Source organism: Diabrotica virgifera, chromosome 6, assembly GCF_917563875.1.
Source record: "Diabrotica virgifera virgifera chromosome 6, PGI_DIABVI_V3a".
NCBI lineage: Eukaryota > Metazoa > Arthropoda > Insecta > Coleoptera > Chrysomelidae > Diabrotica > Diabrotica virgifera.
Window position 1 is genome coordinate 84,286,366 of NC_065448.1, and position 23,971 is coordinate 84,310,336.

The 23,971-nt window shown below is 31.7% G+C and overlaps 1 protein-coding gene across 1 annotated transcript; it reads left to right on the forward strand.

Moving 5' to 3' along the window:
* Window positions 1–3,464: 3,464 nt before the first annotated feature.
* LOC126886501 (zinc finger protein 665-like) lies at window positions 3,465–23,237 on the forward strand. The gene is made up of 3 exons (XM_050653456.1): window positions 3,465–3,723; window positions 3,793–3,915; window positions 21,560–23,237. Exons 1-3 carry the CDS (start codon window positions 3,597–3,599, stop codon window positions 23,119–23,121), a joined length of 1,812 nt encoding a protein of 603 aa, XP_050509413.1. The 5' UTR covers window positions 3,465–3,596; the 3' UTR covers window positions 23,122–23,237.
* Window positions 23,238–23,971: the final 734 nt, after the last annotated feature.

The following is a 23,971-nucleotide window of genomic DNA, read 5'->3' on the forward strand; positions in this document are numbered from 1 at the left end:
AGGCAGTGATCATTTTCCAACTTCTTGCAAAATCGCAATTGTAAATGAAAATATAGTAACACAAAAAAGTCATAAAAGAAATACAAAGAATGTCAATTGGGAGAATTATGCTTCAAAAATAGAAGACTTGATGAAGAATGGGTGTGAAGACTATAATTCATTTACACAAATTATGGAAATGGTGAGTGATGAGGAAATACCTCTCTCGAAAACAGAAAAATCTATAAGAAAAAAGAAAAGCCCTCCCTGGTGGGATAAGGAATGCTCTAATTTAATAAAAACAAGAAAAGAAAAAATTAAAAAATATAAGGAAGAAGCAAGCAATGAAAATTATATTGAAATCAAAAAAATATTTGCATACAGTAAAAAAATATTTAAAACAAAAAAAAGAAATAGCTTCAAAAGCTTTTGCAATGGATTGACAAGGGACACTCCTCTATCTGAAATATGGCGAACAGTTAAGCTATTCTCCACATATCAAAATGCTGTAATCCCTGCTAAACTTCCCAACAAAAACATAGCTCAGAACATATTAAATAATTTGGCAATTGACATAACAGATCCTGAGTTCACGGTTACCCTAACTAACGAGGATGTGGAGGACATTTCAAGGCAAGAAATAATAAGTGTCATAAATAAAAAGGATAAGGCTACTGGCTTAGATCTTGTAACATATAGCATGATAAACAGACTTCCCCTAGTGGCGCTAGATGCATTGTCAAAAATATTTAATCAAATAGTTAAAAGAAACACAGGTTTTCCACAAGAATGGAAAAACACCCTTGTCATTCCCTTTTTAAAACCCAATAGAGACCCTTTATGTGAGGATAATTATAGAAACATAGCTCTAGAGTCATGTGTAGGCAAAATTTTGCAAAATATAATTAAATTAAGAATAGAACAAATAACGGAAAAAAAATCGATACTAAGCCCTAAGCAGTTAGGTTTCAGAAGAAACAAAGGGTGCAACGATAACTTAGCTTTAACAATTAATTATATTAGAACTGGATTTAGTAAAAATTTAAATACAATTGGAATTTTTTTGGATATCAGTAGGGCATATGATACAGTCAATATATATTTGCTATATAAATACTTATTAAAGTATGACATCCCAATAACTTATGCAAACTTGATCTTGCAATTCTTGCTCAACAGAAATATCTACGTTAAAGACAAATCAAATAATATATTAGGCCCAATGCAAGCATCCACTGGATTGCCTCAAGGGTCTCCACTCAGTCCAATATTATTCAATCTCTATACTAGATCCCTACATGATTTAATAAACCATGAGATGGAGTGTTTTCAGTATGCAGATGATTTTGTAATTCTGGTGCAAGGATCTGATATATACAAGCTAATTAATTCCTTAAATACCCATATAATAAATTTACAGGAGTGGTTTGAGAAACACAACTTTAAAATTTCAGCACACAAATCAAAAGCAATAATATATAGAAAAAGAAGTCAGGCTTATAACTTCCCACATTTGATATATCAAAATATGGAAATTCCATGGAAAAATGAAATAAAGTATCTGGGATTTCATTTACAGTGCAATTTGAATATGACAATTCAAATTAACGACATGATAACTAAAGCAAACAAAGGAATAAATGTCATGAGAGCAATTTGTGGTACAAAATGGGGAGCTGACCCGAACATTCTTTTGAGTTTATACAAAGGAATAGTTAGATCTCATTTAGATTACGCAGCCAATCTTTTAAACCCCTGCAGTAAAAGTTTGATGATGAGGTTGGAACAAGTACAGAATGTTGCCTTGAGAATCGTAACGGGTTGTCTACGTTCTACACCCATCTTAATATTGCAAGCAGAATGTTCAGTAACAACGTTACAAGTTAGAAGGGAGATACTAGCACATAAATATATACTCAAACAAATGCCGGAAAAAAACAATATCATAGTAAAGAGTCTAAATAAGCTAAACGAAGCAATAAATGCAAACAATAGATTCTGGAGGAACAAGGTCATACCAGATTACTCACTAGCATATACAAATATACTCAAAAAAACAAAAAACATAATTAGATATAAAATCAATCCTATATATGAGGTAGAAAGAAAAACTCTTCTATACCCCATTACAATTAAAAGTCTAGAATTTGAAAAATATGAAATTGAATCGAACGAAAGGTTCATAGCTAAATATGGTGGAATATATAATAATCATACCCACGTATATACAGATGGATCAATAGACCCACAAACAAATCAATCGGGATTTGGAATTTACATCCCAAGCATCAATTATAAATATTCGTCACGACTCCATAACTACACACAAATCTGCACAACTGAAATAATAGCGGTATACAAAGCCATGTCGGTATGTATTGAAAAGGAAATCATGAAAGCAGTGATCTTTGTAGATTCAAAAAGTGCCTTATCCAAAATATCTAGTCACAAATGGGACCAAATGGATTATGTAACTATAATGACCAAAAAACTACTGGTAGATGCAAATAATATGGGATTTTCAATAGGATTAGAATGGGTACCGGGACATCAGGGGATTAAAGGCAACGAGGTGGCAGATAGCTTGGCCAATATTGGGAGAGAATTAAGAGTACCATATGATGTAAAAAACATCAGCACAGATATCTTTTGTGTTACAAAAAAGAACATCTTGACTCAATTTTACAATAACTGGTATTCCCAAATTAAAGGTAAATATCCGGACTATTGTGGACTGCAGGATAGTTTCCCTATAAAACCTTGGTATAACAAATGTGGATATTTGGGTAGGAACAATATTACTAACCTTAATCGTTTACGAAGTGGACATTGCAAAACTCCTTGTTATCTCCACAAAATAGGCAAAACGGAAACACCGATATGCGAATGCGGTACTATGGGAACATTGGTACACATCATCTTTGAGTGCCCCATAAATAAACATAAAGATATGGATTTGTATCTAGAACTAATAAAAGCTGGAATAGACAGTCCAATATCTTTACAGAGCATTTTATATAAACCCTCGAATAAAGTTATTAAGATAATCAATAAATTTATCAAATTTTTTCAAGTAGATCTATAGAATTTTCAAAAAATAATAATAATAACAATAACAATAAATAAATACTTCAGAAAATACAGGGAATCTCCTAAAATGTCAAAAATTATATTTGTATCCTTAAAATCCTTAATCCTAACCGAAGGTAGCCAGCCCTAAACCTATGTGAAAATGTTTGGAAGCTACCCCCAAACGAGAAAAGTCTTAAGTTAACCTTAAATGTTGTAACACTTTTCCCCCTCTATCTATAGAAAAACAAGAAGAAGGACAAGGAACACATAGGACCAAAAAAAAAATAGATCTGAAGTTGACAGGACACCTGGTTGTGCATTGCCTTGAGCAAGACGCGCATAACCAATAACATGTACTGGGTAAATGATTAAAGAAAATCGAAACCCAAAAAAAAAGGAAGAAGAAGAAGAAAGCCAACGAACTGTCACTACTGACAGTTCGTGTTGTGAAAAATGATATTGTGGTTGAATTTTATATTGTTTTTATAAGTAATATTATAAATTTTACTGTACTGGTATATTTAATAAAAGGATAGGCCTTAGTTATGGAATTTTTAAAAGTTGAAATACAGGACAATTTTGTTAAATGTAACCCAGGATGTGTAGAGAGTCACTTCTCTACATCAACAGATCTTGGAGTTTTGAAGAATGAACCAGCTGAAGATAACTCAGGTAAGACAAATGATAAAAACATGTCCAAAATTAGTACACTAAACATTAAATAATTCCATTTTTTATTAGCTATAGAACTAAAAACTGAAATCAAGAATGAGCCCATTGAGGGCGACCAACAATTTATAGAGAGGCAGCTATCCAGGTCCCTAGATCTGGAAGACTTTAAGAATGAAGCAGAGGAAGACTCAGGTGAGAGAAATAGTAAAAATGTGTAGGTAGAACATATTTTTATAGCTTTCATTCAATGTATAGATACTTGTCAGTGCAGTGAAACCGCAATAAGTCAGATTAATCGCGACTGTGGCCGATCCGGGCTATCCTTACAGGTAAACTCCATTATAATTGCAAAAACATACATATGCACAGTACGTCTAAATTACGCACCTAGCGTTGTATACAGTGTTGTTCATTTCTTGGTAAAAAATTCGGTCAGTCTCGGTTGTAAATATTACATTTTAATTGTTGAAATGTTTGTCTGATTAAAATCGGTTCAGGTTAGCCGGATTATTGGAGGCCACTTATCGGGATTCCACTGTACTACTGTGTTTATGTTTGTTAATTGAATTCTATGCTGGAAGAACGTCGTAACCGCCAATAGTTTCAAATGTTGGTGCTCCATAGAAAAATGTACTGCATCTGTAAAATAATGTACTGCCGACTGTGGTGAATATTACGAGAAATTACTTCATGCATCCTATAGTCCAGGGCTTCCCAAACTGTGAATCTCGACACCCTGGGGCATTGCCCAGTTGTCCCAGGGGTGTTGTGTGTCATAGAGGACTTTTAATACAGAAAATATATTTATTTCCGGTGGTATATGGTCGTGTCCAGGTGCCTTTCCGTTTTTAAGTTTGCCTATTGCTTCTATTGTATCTTCGATTGTTATCTCGATGCTTGTTCTCTGTTCTTCACTACCTGTCACGTTACTGTTTTCTTTATTCCTATCCTCTTTTGTGGTAGTTAATAATTCTTGGAAGTGTTGTCGCCATCTTTCAATAATTTCTTTTTCTTCTGTGATTATTTTTCCTTCTTTGTTTTTAATTCTCATATCCTTACTAGGTTTGTCTGTTCTCAGAGATTTTAATGTTCTATAAAAAAGTTTTTGATTTTCTTTGCTATTGTGTTCCAGCTGTTGTCCAAATTGATGCCAACTCTTTTCCTTTTCTGTTTTTATCATATCTCTTACTGCAGTTCTTGCCTCTTTGTATTTGTTGTAATTGTTTACTGTTTTGTTTCCTAAATAATTATTCCAAAGTTTTTTCTTAGTTTTCACTTGTTGTTTTATTTCAGCATTCCACCAGTTTGTTTGTTTCACCTTTTCATTCCTTTTACTAATGCCACATATTTTTTTCGCCGCTTCCAGTAATATATTTTTAAATGATTGCCATTTTTGTTCTAGGTTGTTACTATCATTTGCATTTTCCAGAGCTGCTATTTCTAAATCAACCATTTCTTTGTATCTTAGGGCAATCTCTTTGTTTCTGAGCTTGTAAGTTCTGATTGATTCGTATTCAATTTTTCTTTTGTTTTCTTTTGTATGTTCCTGGGGTTTTTTGTTTTTATTCTTTATTCTAGCTTCCAACAAATAATGGTCACTACTTATTTCTGGTCCTCTTCGGACTCTAACGTCTTGAATTACCTTTCGATTGTCGCGTTCTACTAGTATGTAATCGATTATTGACTTTTCTGATTCTCTTGATCCTTGCCTAGTAAATTTATGTATGTCTTTGTGTTGGTAGTGTGTGTTTGTTGCTATTAAATTATTTAGTACGCAGAATTCTATTAACCGTTTTCCATTATCATTTCTCACTTCTTCACCGTACCTTCCAATTACATCCGTTACTGTCTCATCTTTGATTCCTACTCTTCCGTTGAAGTCTCCAATGACGTAAATCCGCCCTTTACTGTTTTCTATTGCTATATTTAGGTCTGTCCAGAATTTTTCTTTGACTTCTTTTTTCTCATTTTCATCGGGTCCATATGCCGTAATTATTGTCTGTGGCTCTCCCTGTTCATCTTTCATCTCAAGAGCGACTATTCTTTCTGACCAGCCTTTCCAGTCCTGTATATTTATTACTTTTTCTTTTTTAATTATAGTACCTACTCCTGCAGCTGCTCTCTTTTCTGGTGGAACCCCGCTATATATAAGCAAATGACCGCCTTCTAGGTATATTTCACCAATTCCTTTCTTTTTTGTTTCTGTAATACCTAATATTTCTATTTTGTTTTTATCAAACTCGTAGCTCAATTCTGTTTCTTTACCATTTAGTCCTCTGATATTCCACGTTGCTAGTCTCTAAATATTTTTCTTATCCTGTTTGCCATTGTCATTACCTATTTCTTGCCTTGTCGTTTCCTTATGGTCCTTGCAGTTAATTTGTCCAGTTTTTTGTATTGGCATTATCCCTTTCCAATTCGCTGCTTTTTGTATTCCAAGTCCATTTCTGCCCATTGATTATAAGTTTTTGATATCCAATTTTTACTGTTTTCCTTTCTTCTATTTTTTGTTTTGCAATTTCCTTCAGTTTTTGTTGAATTTTTCTTTCATTTTGGGTCAAGTCGTTATTTATATATACTTGATTATATTTCCCCCTAGTTAATTTAGCTTTGTTTTTCATTATCTCCAATTTTTGTTCAAAATTCTCTACTTTAATCAGGTATGTCTTCTCCTTTATTTCCTTTATTTTTGGGACAGAAATTTTTATCTTTAACTGGTTTTCGAAAAAATGTTTTACATTATCTTCCATTTCCTTTTCTGTAGCATTTGGAATTTCCAGACCGCTTATAATAATATTGTTCTTTCTGTCTTTCCTATCAGCTACTTCTAGCCTTTCTTCTATTTCTTCAATTTTAATCATTTTAACTCGCAATTCTACCATTTCCTGTTTTATCTTCAAATTTTCCTCTTTTAGCTGTTTTATTTCTTCTCTGTATATTTTATTCATTTCTTTTACCTCGTTAATCAGTTCCTTCGTATCTTTCATAATTTCAGCTGTAGTCTCGTTTATTAATTCCTTGATAATTTCCTTAAATTGCATAATTTCTTCATTAGTCATGTTCATCCTGATTTATTTGCCCTTATCTCAGCACGCCACTGCTGTAATGTGTGCTGTCTATATGTCTAGCGTAAGATAACTTCCACAGAGGTTCGCTCTTCAGAGGTTCGTTACCTATCCAGACACTTTTGGTAAAACTGGTTGCCTATCAACTTAATTTGTATTTAAAGTCTTTTTAGTAATTATTATATTTATAAGTTATTCTCTAGGCTATTCTCACCTGCAATCCACTTCTTGGGTATTTAATTCGCCAATGATCACTAGTACGTATTTTATCAGTCCGTATTATCCCGGTATTTCGAGTTTTTAATACCCGAAGTCCCGACACTGAAAAGTAAAAGGGACTCAAAAGACTATATATATATATATATATATATATATATATATATATATATATATATATATATATATATATATATATATATATATATATATATATATATATATATAAAATATATTTATTACAATACTCATATCCTGCAATTGGCAGATAAAATTACTGGGTTTCAGATTAAGAGGATCGGTACGTATTTTCGGCTGCAATGCTATTCAAATGGGGATTCATTTTTTTCGAATCCTGAGAAAACTAATAAGTATTTTTGAAAAATTTAAACGCAGAATGAAAGAATACGTTATTGGCGAGGGCCGAAAGTCCCTGAGAATTTCTATAATGTCTATTTTAATAAGTTACAGGGGTGAAAAACTAAGAGAAAATGTAGTGTGATTTTTAATTTCAAATATCTCATTCAAAATAAACTTTTTATTTATTCTAAGGGACTTTCGGCCCTCGGTAATACTTTAGTCTTTCATTCTGCGTTTAAATTTTTCAAAAATATTTATTGGTTTTTTCAGGATTCGAAAAAATGAACACAATGCCGTGGTAATATTACCCAAATCTATCTTTGTCTTACAACGCACTCAGCCGAATATAATATTGTCAGCATATATTGTCAGTCAGACACTGACAATCAGTGACAATTTTAAATATTTGACATTGTATCGGGAATATTTTGTGTTATTGATTAAATATTATTGATATATAGTTTATTTGATAAATAATTGATTTAAGACATGAACTTAATAAAAAGTTATTTATTGTGTATTATTTGTGGAAGATCCAAGCAGAGAATACATCAGGATAATATATTCTGTGATCCAAGTATTTTGTTGTTAAAGATGTTCAAAATTATAAGCGTTCCATAATATTATTAAAAAATCACTTTAACACTTTTCCTCTTTTCTCGATTGAGTATTAGTTTTTGTTTAATTTTTTTTAAATTTCCGTTTAAAAAATTATCACATTTATTAACTGAATTAATAATTTGCAATTATAAAAATATCAGTTATCCAAGAACATTCAAAAGCCATCTCTTTAAATTAATGATGACATTTTCAAGTAGAATGACATTCTAGTAATGTTTACATATCCATACCAGTGTGAATTTTACTACACGTAATTTGCCGTGTAAAGACAGAAAAAGTAGGGATACACGTAAAATATTTGCGAATTATGTACCCATAGCCTTAAGTTGCTCTTACGGAAGAGAAAATTAGAAGATCAAGAAATTAACTCTTTCCCTGATTTACAAGGTATTCTACAAGAAAAATCGATAGAAATCCTCCATCCCTCTTTAAAAAATATGTTTACACAACACTTGTTATCATTGAGTGAACACTTTGAGAAATATTTTCCCGAAGATCTGGAGTAATATGACTGGGTCAGAAACCCTTTCTAGTTATCCACGTTATCGACACTTTCAACAGCGGAAGAAGAACAACTGACAGAATTTTCCTGTGATTCTATCCTAACGCTTCAATAAGACAAGGACACACTGTTTGAATTTTGGAGCTCAGTTTCTCATGAATATCATGCCATCAGCACAGCCACATTTGAAGAGTGGAGATATATAACGGGGCAAGCGACAAAAATGTACAATCGAGAAAATGAGTTTTTATCAGGAAACGGAACACTATACTTAACGGCGGACGCTATTTGTTAAATTTATTTAGAACTATTTCCAATGCGACTATTACTTTGCCCATAATACAGGTTAACGGCTTTGTTGTATAGATAATTATAATAGCAAAATCAGAGAAATTTATTTTTTGTCGCTTGCCTCATTATATATCTCCACTCTTCATTTAAGGTTTTATTGTCATTTGCAACTTCGTACTTGTGCGAAACGGAATTTTCTGCAGTGACAGTAATTAAAAACAAGTACAGGTCAAACATAAACTTAGAAAAAGAAATGATAGTGGCAATTTCCAAATTGGAGGCCCGGTTTCATAAGCTGTGCTCAAAAAAGCAAGCGCATCCCTCACGTTACAGCCAGTTACATAAAAAAATATCCCTTTTTATTTTTGTGCCTATGTTTTGAATTCGTTCTTAATTTCTAATAAAAATATAAATGTCCAAATAGTTTTTTTGTTATAACTATAACCTGTTACTAGGCTAGTACTTACTAAAATTGGTAAGTTTTATTGGGGGTTGGGTGAGGGGCGTCGCAAAAAATACCAAAGTCTCAAGGGGGTCACAGTACGAATAAGTTTGGGAAGCCCTGCTATAGTCTATCATATTATGATCTTAAAGATTCCTTTTTTGAATATGATCAATTATAACGTGTTTTCCTCAAGGTGTTGACAAAATCTGATTTGGTGTTTACAACGTTCCAGCATAGCATTCAATTGGTCTCAGTATAATGTTAAACATGTTTAATTTTATGTCATTTTAAGTTATTGTGTAACTATTGTCGTTAGCCATGGTTTTGTAGTTTGATAGATGTAGGTATGTGTTTTGATTATTAACCCAATTCGCTTCCAAGTGACTCATTAATGAGCTGCATCGATTTTTCCCATAGACCAGCATCTCACCTGTGAGCCGGGGATCGCACTGAACATAATGCCAATTTAAATAGCTATGGTCTATGTCAGGGGTCACCAATTAGTTTCCATGAGGGGCCGTTTCGAAAACGTATGACACTTCCGGGGTCCGGATTTATGCCGCCTGTGTCTGGCTGTTATGATTCGGTTTCTTTGCAGATTATTGTTAAAAAATATCCCCTATAAACAAATCAGAAGGGTGCCGGGCAAAATTTTTGGGCAGAAATTGTTTAACATTTTTTTTAAGAAATTCAAAACATCACCTTTCTTGCCTCCGTAAATATATTTTTAACATTTTTGGGTCATCTTAAACAAAAAATATCTGTAACTTTATTAAAACTGATATGAATTTGATTATGATATTTTCACTTTAACTTTATCTCGGTTCAAAAGATCTCTTGCTTTGTGATATATATGTATGGTATTGTTGAATTTTGTTTTAATTATATTTTGTATATTTTTAGTATGTAGTGAACTTTAAATGTAACTTTTGTTATTGTTTTAACACTATTCGCGGTGTGCAAGTACTTGAAAGGGAAACGAGAAACGACCGTGCGCGAGTCGCGGAGAAATATTGCAACTATCTTAAATAATTCATATTGTCAATTTAAATTGTCAAATTGACGTATATTTCATACCTTCTGTCATTGCAGCAGAAAAATTATATATTGCTCCACAATATTGATATATGCAATTATTATATAAAGGTAAATTTAATTACAGTCGACTCGCGTTAATTCAAACCTGCGATAATTCGAATCTCTCTATAATTCAAAGTTATCACGAGTTCCCTACAAAATCTCTTTATATTTCGAACTAAATCAATACATTTTTATACACTTGGTAATTCGAACGAAAAATATCATTGCTATATAACAAAAAGACGCGTTAATTCGAACTCATCGGCGTTCAACACTCGACAATTCAAAGTTGGATGATGAAGAACCAGCAATAGAACCATTAGTTGACACCAGCGGTGTGAGTTTTTCTGACTTTGTTCAAGTGGATGAAGATGATGCTGTCTCAGGTTCACTAACCGATGGCGAAATTTTATCTGCGACAGATACGAATGAAAAAAGTAATGATGAAGATGAGTACGATACATCAGAACCTTTGGCAGAAGTGTCAGTTAAGGAAGCAAGCTCCTCATTTGATACCTTACAAACCTTCTGTCTACAAAACGAAAGTGATGAAAAAGCATTTCAAGCCCTTTTTCTCTTAAAAAAATTATTGAGCAGTCTGAGCAATCAGTTCTTTCCAAAGATTGATTAATTTACATTAGGAATACATACATGTATGTATGTACACGAATGTAATACCTCTAAACTTTTGTCATCGTTATAGAATATGTAACAGTTAATAAATAATCAACACTTAATAATTCGAAGTTTTATTTATTTTCTCTCACAAATTTCGAACCATTTGATATTTCAAACACTCAATAATTCGTAATATTTTAAGAGTCCCTAGAGTTTCGAATTAACGAGAGTCGACTGTAATTGTATTTTGCTTGCAGTACTGCATTTTAATAACTAATGTTATTCACTACATTCAATTGTTTACGTTTGCATAACATAACCTGCATCTTATTTTTTCTTCTTATTATTTTTTTGGACTATGGCCTTGACAATTATCCAGCAACCAGGACTAATATAATTGGCCAATATAATTAAAAGTGCGAATAAAAGTACAGAGCGTAGAAATAGAGGTCGCTTTGCCGAACTTGCACGGTCCCAATAGGTAATTTATGTTTTGAAAACTGATATTGTTTGTAATTTAACTGTCAATGGGGTATCCCGTGTTTTAAATAAATAAATAAAAAACTTAAGAGTTTTCAAGCATCGCAAATGCATAGTTTTGCATTATTTAGATTTTAAATCGCTTATAACTCGAAAACTATCAACTTTTCGGAAATATGACCACAGACCTTTTTTGTTTGCAAGTAATTTTGAATTTGCTTAAAAAAATGTTCCACTCTTCTGATATGTTTAAAGGGGACATTTTTGAACTTTCATACGAAAGTGGCCTCACACATGGACTAATATGGAAAGGAAAACTAATAATATCTGATTGTTTTTTTGGTTACTGTATACTTTCCTGTATTCATTGTCTTGATGTTATGATCAGTATATTTTGAAAACAGCAGTATTGTAAATTGTTACTGAGAATATTTTAAAAGTTAGGATTTATATTTTGAATGCTAATGAAGTTTTTAGACATCTTCAATTTTGTAGAAAGGAAACTGAGGAATTTAAAATAAATAATTATAGTACAAAATGCTAATTAACATGTTATCTTTTCTACATCAGTTTCAATGCAAGGTGTTTGTTGCAAACTTATTAAATCTGAAAATTATTTTAATTAAATGCACATCTGAAAAGTACTCTGAAAAATTAATGATTAGTAAGTATAACAATAAGGGAACTCTTTACAAAATTAAATTATCAGAGAGAAAAATGACATTTTTGATGTACAACCTGTCTTTGGAGTGAGTTAGTGCAACTGAGTCTCATTAGGGAGTTGAGATATTCATCTGTTAAGTGAGACCTCTACTGATTTTTAATTCATTCTTGATTAAGTTCATTCTTGATAAAGCGGCTTCGCACACATAAGTTTAGCCAAACATAGTACACAATTTCATGGCCAAACATTTTCAAAATTGCCAAACACTAGGTATATTCTGAATTTATTGACGGTCCGCACAAAACTAGCCCACCGTCCGGATGCGGACTGCGGTCCACTAATTGGTGACCCCTGGTCTATGTGGATGAAACTTAAATACCTCCTTGGTAGCGAATGTGTTAAGAGAAAAAATATTTTCAAAATCCCAAACACAGAAGTCTAATATACATATTGTTTTTTATTTAGTTTTTCTATAGGTGACATGAGGTGACACATAATTTGTCACCTCTTGTCAGTTGCTGAAACCTCACATTTTATCCAATGGGGTAAATCTATTTCTATCCTGCTTGTGGACCACAAAAATTTATAAATTATTATCATAGTTGATCACTCCTATTTTTTATTATTGAAGGGAAATTACAATTATTATTGAATGTACAATTTACAATAGAAGGAACTACAACGTTAACGGGGTTTTATTATTTCATATGGTCAATGAATCTCTATATATGAAAAAACCGCGGAGTGCTACCATTTAAAGGGGTGCGTTTTTGAGAAATGGGTGAATTAGTCCCTAGGCACAGGTTACATTAGGGTGAGTTCTATGCACTTTTGGTACAAACACATCTACATAAAAATTGTTTCCGGTTAAATTTCCTATCTAAATATAACTTTTTAAAGTCATCGATACTTTTTTTTACAAAAATATATTCAAAAGAAAAAGCACAAAGGGACTTTGTCCACGGGGATATAGGTATAGACATTGCTTCACAAAAAAAAAACTTACATATTTTCTCTTTAAAATAATATTTGGTAGAGGTCATTAGGATTTACAGTGTTTGACATATGATTTTTCAAAGTTCGCCACTCACAGCAATCTTGGGCAATTTTCCTTGTTATTTCGCAAATATTGGTCTGTAACTTTTTTCTACGTAACTTTAGGCATATGCAATGGTACATGTAAGAGGAATAGAAATCAATTACCTTTAAAATGTTCTACTGTATAGTGTTGTACGAGTTCTTTTAAAGAGGTTATATTTTCCAAGATTTTATACTTTTAACGAGTTTTTATATTTTTTACGATTATTTTTTTAATTTCCCATTATAACTTTTTTTTTCTACATTTAGGTATATATTATACAATAAAAAAGAAAGCTTATTCTGTTTACTTTAAAATGGTGTATTACAAAAATTCTAGGATTATTTTTGAATAATATATGCTTTTTCAAAATGTAACAAGTACTTGCAACGATTTTTGATTTTAGGATTATTTTTTAAATTTCTCATTATAACTTTTTTATGTGATTGTGTATTATGATTAAATCTTATTTTTTATAGGTAATACTTTGGATCCACTTGACTCGGCCGGGCAAACTTCAAAATATGGATTAATTCCAATATTTACTGTCAAAGCTCCTGCACCACAAGCTTTGCTTGAAAAAATAGCATGTAAATGTACCAAAGGATATATAAAAACCTGAGGTTGTAGGAAGATAGGAATTAATTGTTCAATATTTTGCAAAGGGTGCATGTGCATGGGTACTAATTGTGGGAACTCTAAGATAACTGAGGTGTCAGAGGAAGATACTGAAGCTAATGCTAACAAAGAAATGGACTTTGATTTTGAAAATTTTTTAAATGTCAACGTTTAAATAATTTTAACTAAAGTGATGTTTTCTAAGACTAATGTTTATATAATTTTTGTAAAAGAAATAATTTTAAATAATACAGGTAAAAAAATATCAAAGAATTACTCGGTTTCCATTATTTAAATATAGATGATACACCATTTTAAAGAACAGAAAGTAAGCCCTCTTTATTGAGCAATATATAGTATATTCATGTACAAGAAAAATAAAGTTATAATGAGAAATTTAAAAAATAATCCTAAAATCAAAAATCGTTGCAAGTATTTATTGCATTTTGAAAAATAATATCTTATTTAAATATAATCCTATAATTTTTATATCTATATAATCCTATATAATATTTATATAATCCTATATAATTTTAAAGTAAACAAAATAAGCTTTTTTTATTATATAATATAATATATACCTACCTAAATGTAAAAGAAAAAAAGTTATAATGAGAAATTTCAAAAATAATCATAAAAAATGTAAAAAATAATATATTTTTTATATTAGGTATTATATAATATATATTATAATATTATATAATATATACTCTAGATATTCGACACACTATTCTTAGATAGTACATTTCTAATGCTTCCAGTTTTTTTCTTCTCACTCATTGTCATTTTCCAACATTCAGATCCGTACGTCAAAATTGGTTCTACAACCAACTTGTAGATTGTCATTTTGGTTTGTAAACTAAGTTTAGGAGACCAAAGTAATGAGTTTAGTGTTTGTACCACATTTCAGCCCTGTTGTATTTTCTGTATTGGGGACTCGATGTGACGAATGAAAATTTTGGCTACTTTCGGCTGGCTTCGAAAAAGGAGAAGGATATTTGCTGCATGTCGAATAATTTATTGTCGCTACGTTTATGGTGTGTCGAACTTTCAAACTGGTCAACTATTTAAAACGCAGTTCACATACACATGTATTAACTCCTATATTCTGTTTTAATCTGAATCAACATGTATGTAGATCTTCTTATATAGAGTGTTTCAAAAGTTGCAGATCGGTTGAAAAATACTTGTTCAATATTTTTCAAAAATCTATCTAGTGACACCAAATACGACCCCCCAACTCCACCCCCTGGAGATAGGGTGAGTGGTAACTTTAAAATCTTAAATGGATACCCCCATTTTTTTATTGCAGATTTGGATTCTGTACCTAAAAATAAGCAACTTTTATTCAAAATATTTTTTCGAATTGTGGATAAATAATCCACAGGTTCGCTTAACTTTTAAAAACCATTTATCGTGCTACCATAGGTAAACTATAGAAACGGTCTAATATCTCGAGAAATATACTTCCAAATGAAAAATATTTTGTTTAATATGTAATATAATTTTTAATATATTGTGATTAATATTTTTCAAAAATCTATCGAATGACACCAAAGGCGATCCTTACTAAACATCTTCGATGTGAGGTGGGGAGTAACTCTAAAACCTTAAATAGGAACCCTTCGTTTTTTAGTTCAGTTTTGCATTCCTCATAAAAGAATAAGTAACACTTATTCGAAACATTTTTTAGAATTGTTGATAGATGGCTCTAATAAATCGTATTTTTCTGATGTATAAATAATCCGCCATCTATCAATAATTCTAAAAAATGTTTAGAATAAATGTCACTTATTTTTTCACGAGGAATCTAAATCTGCAATAAAAAATGGGGGTTCCTATTTAAGATTTTAAAGTTACTCCCCACCCCACCTCCAAGGTGTAGATGGGGGGGTAGTGTTTGGTGTCATTCGATAGGATTTTGAAAAATATGAAACATGTGTTTTTTGGGTTTTCATTTAAGGGGGAAGTTTACTGTGACAAGGAAAAAAACAGGCCGGTTTTCCGGATTTTTTTTTCTAACAAAATATGACTCGTACATTAAATTAAATTAAACCGTCATCTTTATTATATATTCAAGTATTTGTAAAAAAAATTTCAAGTCGAAATATTCAAAATTGCCGTCGTGGCACTCCTTCAAGCGCATATCCGTTTTTTTTTAGGTGCCCAAACGGTGTACATGAAATCTCACGTCTGGGTGATCTGAAACAAAAAACAAAATATGGTTATCATCTACATAGTATTGACTCTCGTCTGACGGAGGATTTTGTCGATTAAAACTTTTGGCGCCAAAAAAAAAATTCTTGAAATTTTTTTCTATTTTTTTGCCCAAATTTTATGTTATTATTGTTTATAACAATTAAACAAAAAACGATATCAAAAAAATTCTCCGTCAGACGAGAGTCAATACAATGTAGATGATAACCATATTTTGTTTTTTGTTTCAGATCACCCAGACGTGAGATTTCATGTACACCGTTTGGGCACCTAAAAGAACGGACCTGCGCTTGAAGGAGTGCCACGACGGCAATTTTGAATGTTTCGACTTGAATTTTTTTTTACAAATACTTGAATATATAGTAAAGATGACGGTTTAAATTAATTTAATGTACGAGTCATATTTTGTTAGAAAAAAAAATCCGGAAAATCGGCCTGTTTTTTCCCTTGTCACAGTAGACTTCCCCCTTAAAAGCATATTTCTCGAGATTACACTGTTTCTATAATTTACCTATGGTATCACGATAAATCGTTTTTTACAGAATATAGCGCCATGTATCCACAATTAGAAAAAATTTCTCGAATAAAAGTTGCTTATTTTTACATAAGGAATCCAAATCTACAATAAAAAATGGGGGTTTCCATGTATGATTTTAAAGTTACCCCCACCGCACCCCCAGGGGGTGGAGTGAGGGGTCGAGTTGTGTGTCATTCGATAGATTTTTGAAACATATTAAACATGTTGAAGCAAAGTAGAACGCGCGATAGACTACCCCAGCTAATTGAAATACCATCTGAAAATGATATCTCAACTGACTAAGATAGCTATCGTTCACCCTGGCCTAGCTCAGTCTCTCACAAGGTGTGTGTTCGCCTTGTCCTAATCTTAAATATGAACTATGAAACTTCAGAATGGAAGCAAACAAAATAATACTTTAACCAATCATGTTCATTGTTCAATAAAGATATAGTAAAAATGTGACTTATTAAATGCATTAACAAATATATTCAAATTCTTGCCAAAACTAACAACTTTTAAATTATACTTATGGCTTTTGGTATCTGGTTCGATGGTAACTTCTTGATGTCGAATGGTATAGCTGTTGACTTGTAGACCTGGGCGCAGATGTTGTGGATCTAGGTCCCTGCAGCTACGGCCTTGGTGGTGTTGTAGATGTTGGGTGCTGCTGTCTATCTAGATGCATCCTGTTGTCTTCGCCTTCACCTAGTTCCATCACCGGTGAGGAAGGCTTGAAGCTCCCGAAGGGAGAAAGGTTGATTTCTTTCCAAAAGCTAGAAGATATAATGCGTATAAGTGACAATCAAGAAGTTAATAACCAAATTGTACCTTTACCAAATAGTATTCAAAAACTAGTAGATGGCAAGGGTAAATTAAATGGAATTAAGATAAGGGGAATAGTTCAAATTTGATTACTAAACGCATATTAATAGATGAAATGAAATATAGAAACCAAACACATGGTTGGACATTTGGAGGTTAGAGAAAAAAATATTATAAAAACTGTTAGGGGAGATATGGCTGAGACGGCATACTGGCTGAGATGGCATATCACGCGTTTTTCGTAAACTATTTCAAATTTGGTGCCTTGTGTGACAGTTTTCAGTTCCTCAAGTTAGCATTTGTCAACATTGTTGAACTTATGAATGTTAGTTTTGTTTTGACAGCAGTAGCCTTTGGAGTGTTTAATAAGTAGGACAATATATTTATTGGCTTTTTTTTGTATCACATTATAATTCGCGAGTCTTTGCACATAAGTTAAGTTTTTCAATTTTGTGATGTTATTTTACCCTATGCCTATCACGCCTGTATCGATTTATATATTAAAAATGTGCTTAAAAAAATTAGGTTAAAAAACACGGTCTGAATACAATGTTGCCTGAGATGGCATAGTAAGCAAGAGGATAAGACGGCATAGGTATGCCATCTTACCCTTATGGGTTTTTATACTGCATTAATTTTGTTATATGATTGGAGTTTTTCATTACAGTTAAAAGTCGTTATAAGAGGAATTTGAAACGAGAAAGTCGATTCCGTCGATGTTGAAACAAGTGACGAGGAAGATGCTGCTTGAATTTTTTGTCATGACCTCTTTTCATTATCTCGTTCTCGAGAAACTTGGCTAAGATGCCAAATGTGTGGCAAGTGGTCACATTCCGGTGTGCCGGTGTACCCAAGACTGCAAAAAATTATTTGTGACATATGTCGAGATTAGTGCCTTTATTTCAAGGGTATGCCATCTCACTCACATGTATGTGGGTGAGATGGCACATGTAATAAATTTGTTTTTTCAGAAGAAAACTATAATATGTACCTTGTTAAAAAATAATGTTATATTTAAGTAAATGTTGCTAGCGCTGACTTTGATTTTCATTACGTGTCTAACTCTATCGGTTATCGATTACAAAACATTTAAAAAAAAAGTATGCCGTCTCAGTCATATCTCCCCTAGATGTAGAAATGTAACTAATATGATAATATTCTTACCCCAAGATATGTGAATGTCTGGAAATAAAATGAAGATGTGATGGGCATGGTCTCATCTCTTTAAATAAATTAACTTTTCCCCTCCATTACTAATTGCCACTCTCATTGACATGACAGCGCAAAGTATGAGGAGATGGACAACCATATTCCGTATTAAAAGACAGATATCTAGAGAGTAAGGATATACGGAGTACGTTCAGTATGATGACTTAGATGTTAGGTGAAAAGAGATTTGCCTATAGAACGGGCGGCATCTAAACATTCCATATATGTATTTGGCACCTAGGAGTTTTCTATTGGTTCTTTGCAGCACGCGGTCATATTTCGACCAATGCTTATTAGTCAGTTAAAGGGAAAATGATTTTAAAATATTTGTTAATGTATTATTAAATAAAAATGAAACAATTATAATATTGTTGGGGAATGTTATTTGGTGCGAAATTCATATGCGGAATGTTAAATATTCGTAGACTAAAAAGACGACTTTTTATTAAGTCAGTTAAAAAAGACTGATTTTAAAATTTTTTGTTAAATTTTAAAGAAAATAAAACAATTATTACCTATATGGAATGTTATTTGATGCGGAATTTTTAATGACTTGCACCTATTGTATAGTATGTTTAGTGTTTCAGCTATTCAATTCTGTGTTATTTCTGTTGAAGTTTAGGGCTGTGTGCTACCAGATGAAAATAGTCGTCTTTTTTTATCTACGAACATTTAACATTCCGTATATGAATTTCGCACCAAATAACATTCCATATGCTATACATGTGTTATTTTTATTTAATAATACATTAACAAAATATTTTAAAATCAGTCTTTTTTAACTGACAAAAAGTCGTCTTTTTTAGTCTACGAATATTTAACATTCCGGATATGAATTTCGCACCAAATAACATTCCAAATACATACTATAATTGTTTTATTTTTATTTAATAATACATTAACAAGTATCTTAAAATCAATCTCCTTTTAACTGACTAATAAGAAGTTATCTTTTTCCGTCTACGAATATTTTTAACATTCCGTATATGAATTTCGCACCGAATAACATTCCGTATATGCGTTTGGCACCTCGCCGCGTATTGGTTGAAATATGAATGCGTGCCGCAAGGAACCAATAGAAAACTCCTAGGTGCCAAATACATATACGGAATGTTTAGATGCGAACGGGTGTAAACAGGTTTTTACCGGAACAACAAGTTAAAACGAATACAGAAGATAATTATTAATGAAATATTAAAGAAAATAAAGTAAAATAATTATTTAAAAATAAAATAAAGATGTGACATTTGTAACGTTACAATGTATTTTCAGTTTTTTGATCTGATGTTTATTTTGCGAAATATTCGATCGTTCCGCTACTTTCGTATACAGCGTGTCTACTTAAGTTGGAAACATATGGGAAACTTATTTGTTATTCATTTTACGAAAAAAAGTTATTCTTTATAAAAAGTTCTGCATGCTCTAAAACCTAAGATTCAATCATCAGATATCAAATTTTTTCAATATTATACGAGGTATGTCAAAAAATATAAACTTCGTTCAAGAGTAAAGTACCTTTATTTCTCTCGATATCGAAAAATCTGATTATGAAAAGTTGTTTGGAAATAAAAACTAAGATCAAATATGCAATTACATGCTTCTAATTGGAAAAAAATATTTTCCAAATTTTTCTCAAATTTATTGATACTTAACTTCGTTTTTATTTATTACACATACGATAACTCTTTTATTATTACTTTTACGAAAAAAAGGTATTCTTTATAAAAAGCTCTGTATATCCTAGGACCGAAGATGCAACCATCAGATATACTGAATTCGCTCTATCGAGATTCACTTTGACACTGACGTTAGTAATTTCTTTTTTTTGGGAAATTCAGTTATCAGGAGTGACTGAAAATTACTACACAACCAACGCACCTGCTCATTGCCAGTATTATTAATGGTAAACAAACAAAAATAACATAAACCTTACGCCAATGAATACTTATCTATTTACACCATTATAATGTATTGATAAAAAATGAGAAAATTATTTATTGTACAAAATAAAAATATTTTGTAGAAATAAACTCCACAAAATTTTATGCGATTAGTATACACTCCCACTATTTCTCATAAGTCTTCTTTTTTTTTTAATGAAAGATTAAGTTCATTTCAGCAGCTAATAGTGTGAGGTAGGAATTTTTGTGTTGTATGTTTCCTATTCCGAATGTGTCAATAAAAATCTCGCGAGAGCGAATGCAGTATATCACATTTTATTAATTTTATACGAGGGATGTCAAAAAATATGAATTTCACTCAAGAGTAAAGTACCTTTATTTTTCACAATATTGAAAATGGTTATTAGAAAAAGTTGTTTAGAATTAAAAACTATGTTTTAATATGCAATTACATCCTTCTAATTGAAATATTGTGAAATATAAAGGCACTATTATTCTTGAGCGAATTTCATATTTTTTGACACACCTCGTATAAAATTAATAAAAGTTGATATGATATATCATAGTTGTGTTTTAGATTTTAGACCATGCAAAGCTTTTTATGAAGAATAACTTTTTTCGTAAAATGAATAATAAAAGAGTTATCATATTTGTAATAATTAAAAACGATGTTAGGTATCCATAAATTTGAGAAATTTTTTTTTCAATTAGAAGCATGTAATTGCATATTTGATCTTGGTTTTTAATTGCAAACAACTTTTTATGATAATAATTTTCGTTATTGAGAGAAATAAAGGTACTTTACCCTTGACCGAAATTCATATCTTTTGACATACCTCGTATAATATTGAGAAAATTTGATATCTGATGATTGGATCTTAGGTTTTGGGGCATGCAGAACTTTTTATAAAGAATAAGTTTTTTTCGTAAAATTAATAATAAAAAAATTTCCCATATGTTTCCAACTTAAGTAGACACGCTGTATAATTATCTAATTCGATTTGTATAACATTATCTAAAACTGACTGAATAGATATTGCCCGTTTGTTGTATTTAAACTGATTAGCTCTTATTTTATAAGCCAGTTTCTCTATTATATATTACTTACGCCAATTATTCTTTATTTTAGATTTTTTCCCAAAGAACCGAGTGGAAATTGTGAATACTTTACCTGGAAATCCATATAATAAAAATCAACGATTCAGTCTAAAGTATGAAGAAGCAACAGTAAACGATTCTGCTTATGCTACAGATTTCCCTAGCATAAATAATTTAAATAAAAATACAATCATTCAGACTGAAGAAGGGCTTTACAAATGTGAAATTTGCCTTAAGCAATTTTCTCAGAAAAGTAATTTTACAAATCATTTTAGAGTGCACACTGGAGAGAAGCCTTATAAGTGTGAAATTTGTTTTAAGCAGTTTTCTCAGAAAGGTCATTTGAAACCACATATGAGATTGCACACTGGAGAGAAGCCTTATAAGTGTGACATTTGTTTAAAGCAATTTAGTCGAGTAAATATCTTAAAGGATCATAGGAAAGTTCACACTGGAGAAAAGCCGTACAAGTGTGAAATTTGTTTCGATGAGTTTGCTTACAAATGTAATTTCAAAAAACATTTGATGTTACACAATGGAGAAAAAAGTGCGAAGAAAAAGAAGTGTGAAATTTGTTTAAAGCAGTTTAGTGCATCAAGTCTTTTGAAAAGACATATGAGAGTGCACACTGGGGAAAAACCTCACGAGTGTGAAATTTGTTTTAAGCAGTTTAGTGAAGCAGGTAATTTGAAAACACATTTGAGAGTGCACACCGGAGAAAGGCCTTACCAGTGTGAAATATGTTTGAAGCATTTTGGCGTAGCAGGTCATTTGGAAAGGCATAGGAGAGTACATACTGGAGAAACACCTTATGAGTGTGAAATTTGTTTTAAGCAGTATACTAGAGCAAGCCATTTAAAAACACATTTGAGAGTGCACACTGGGGACAAACCTTACCAGTGTGAAATTTGTTTTAAGCAGTTTGCTACAGCAAGTCATTTAAAATCACATTTTAGGATGCACAGTGGGGAAAAACCTTACAAGTGTGAAATTTGTTTGAAGCAGTTTTCTCAACCAGCTACCTTGAAACACCATATTAGATTACATACAGCAGAAAAGGCTTTTAAGTGTGAAATTTGTTTTAAGGAATTTCGTGCAGCAGGAAATTTGAAGATTCATTTAAGACTACACTCTGGAGAAAAGCCGTACAATTGTGAAGTTTGTTTTAAGCAGTTTAGTACAGCACAACATCTGAAAAGACATAGGAGAGTGCACACTGGGGAAAAACCTTACGAGTGTGAAATTTGTTTTAAGCAGTTTAGTGAAGCAGGTAATTTGAAAACACATTTGAGAGTGCACACTGGAGAAAAGCCTTACAAGTGTGAAATTTGTTTTAAGCAATTTATGGAAGCAAGTAATTTGAAAACACATTTGAAAGTACACTCTGGAGAAACACCTTACGAGTGTGAAATTTGTTTTAAGCAGTTTAGCAAAGCAGGTAATTTAAAAGGACATTTGAGAGTGCACAGTCGGGAAAAACCTTATAAGTGTGACATTTGTTTTAAGCAATTTTCTCACACATGTAATTTGAAAAGACATTTGATCTTACACAATGGAGAAAAACTTGAAAAAAGCGAAGAAAAAAAAGTGTGATTTTTTTTTATTTACATAAAGCCGCATCAACCATGGAAAGTTATTAGCGGATGTTGAACAATTACAATATAATTATTACATTTTATAAAATAAATTTATATCCTTAAGATAATTAATTGCACTGGATAAATTATAATTTAATATATTCTTCAGCTGACTTGGTTCTTCAGACATGTTGTTGATGCTTCGTTCATACGAGTAAAGTGGACACTCTGTAAGAATGTGCTGGACTGTTATCAGGCATCTACAGTATGAGCATTGTGGTGGTAGCTCTTTGGTTTTTTGTTAAATTTGTTTTAAGCAGTTTAGTGAAGCAAGTCACTAATATCAAGTGGGATCAATGAATGGTCGGAAGCTCAACAAAATACAAGTATACCTTTTATCACACAGACACGTGGATTTGACCTACCACGTAAGACCTGGTGCATACCCAGTAGCGTAGCTAGCCCCACAGGGGCCCCTATCAAACTTTGTCGAGGAGTCCTTTTCCACGACTGATATGGGATAGTGCTAAAAAAATGTTCAACAAAAGCAGCAAAAACGCGTGTGTAGAATAGAAATATACTTTATTGTCGCTGAAACTTTTACAATTTTATGGACAAAGCGTAGGTACAAAGAGTACAAAAAAATAACAAATACAGTTTACTGAAATTACAAAAATCATCAATATTATTACAAAATAAAAGATAATGAAATAAAACAAAACAATAGAGGGTGTTTCATCAATAATTGGAAATATTTTAACTGTAGATTCCTGGGCTCAAAATATTACGGTTTAACCCAAATCACCTACTCCGAAAAGACTTTCTAAGGGAGCTGGAGCTCTTTGAAGATGGTGCCTTTTAATTAG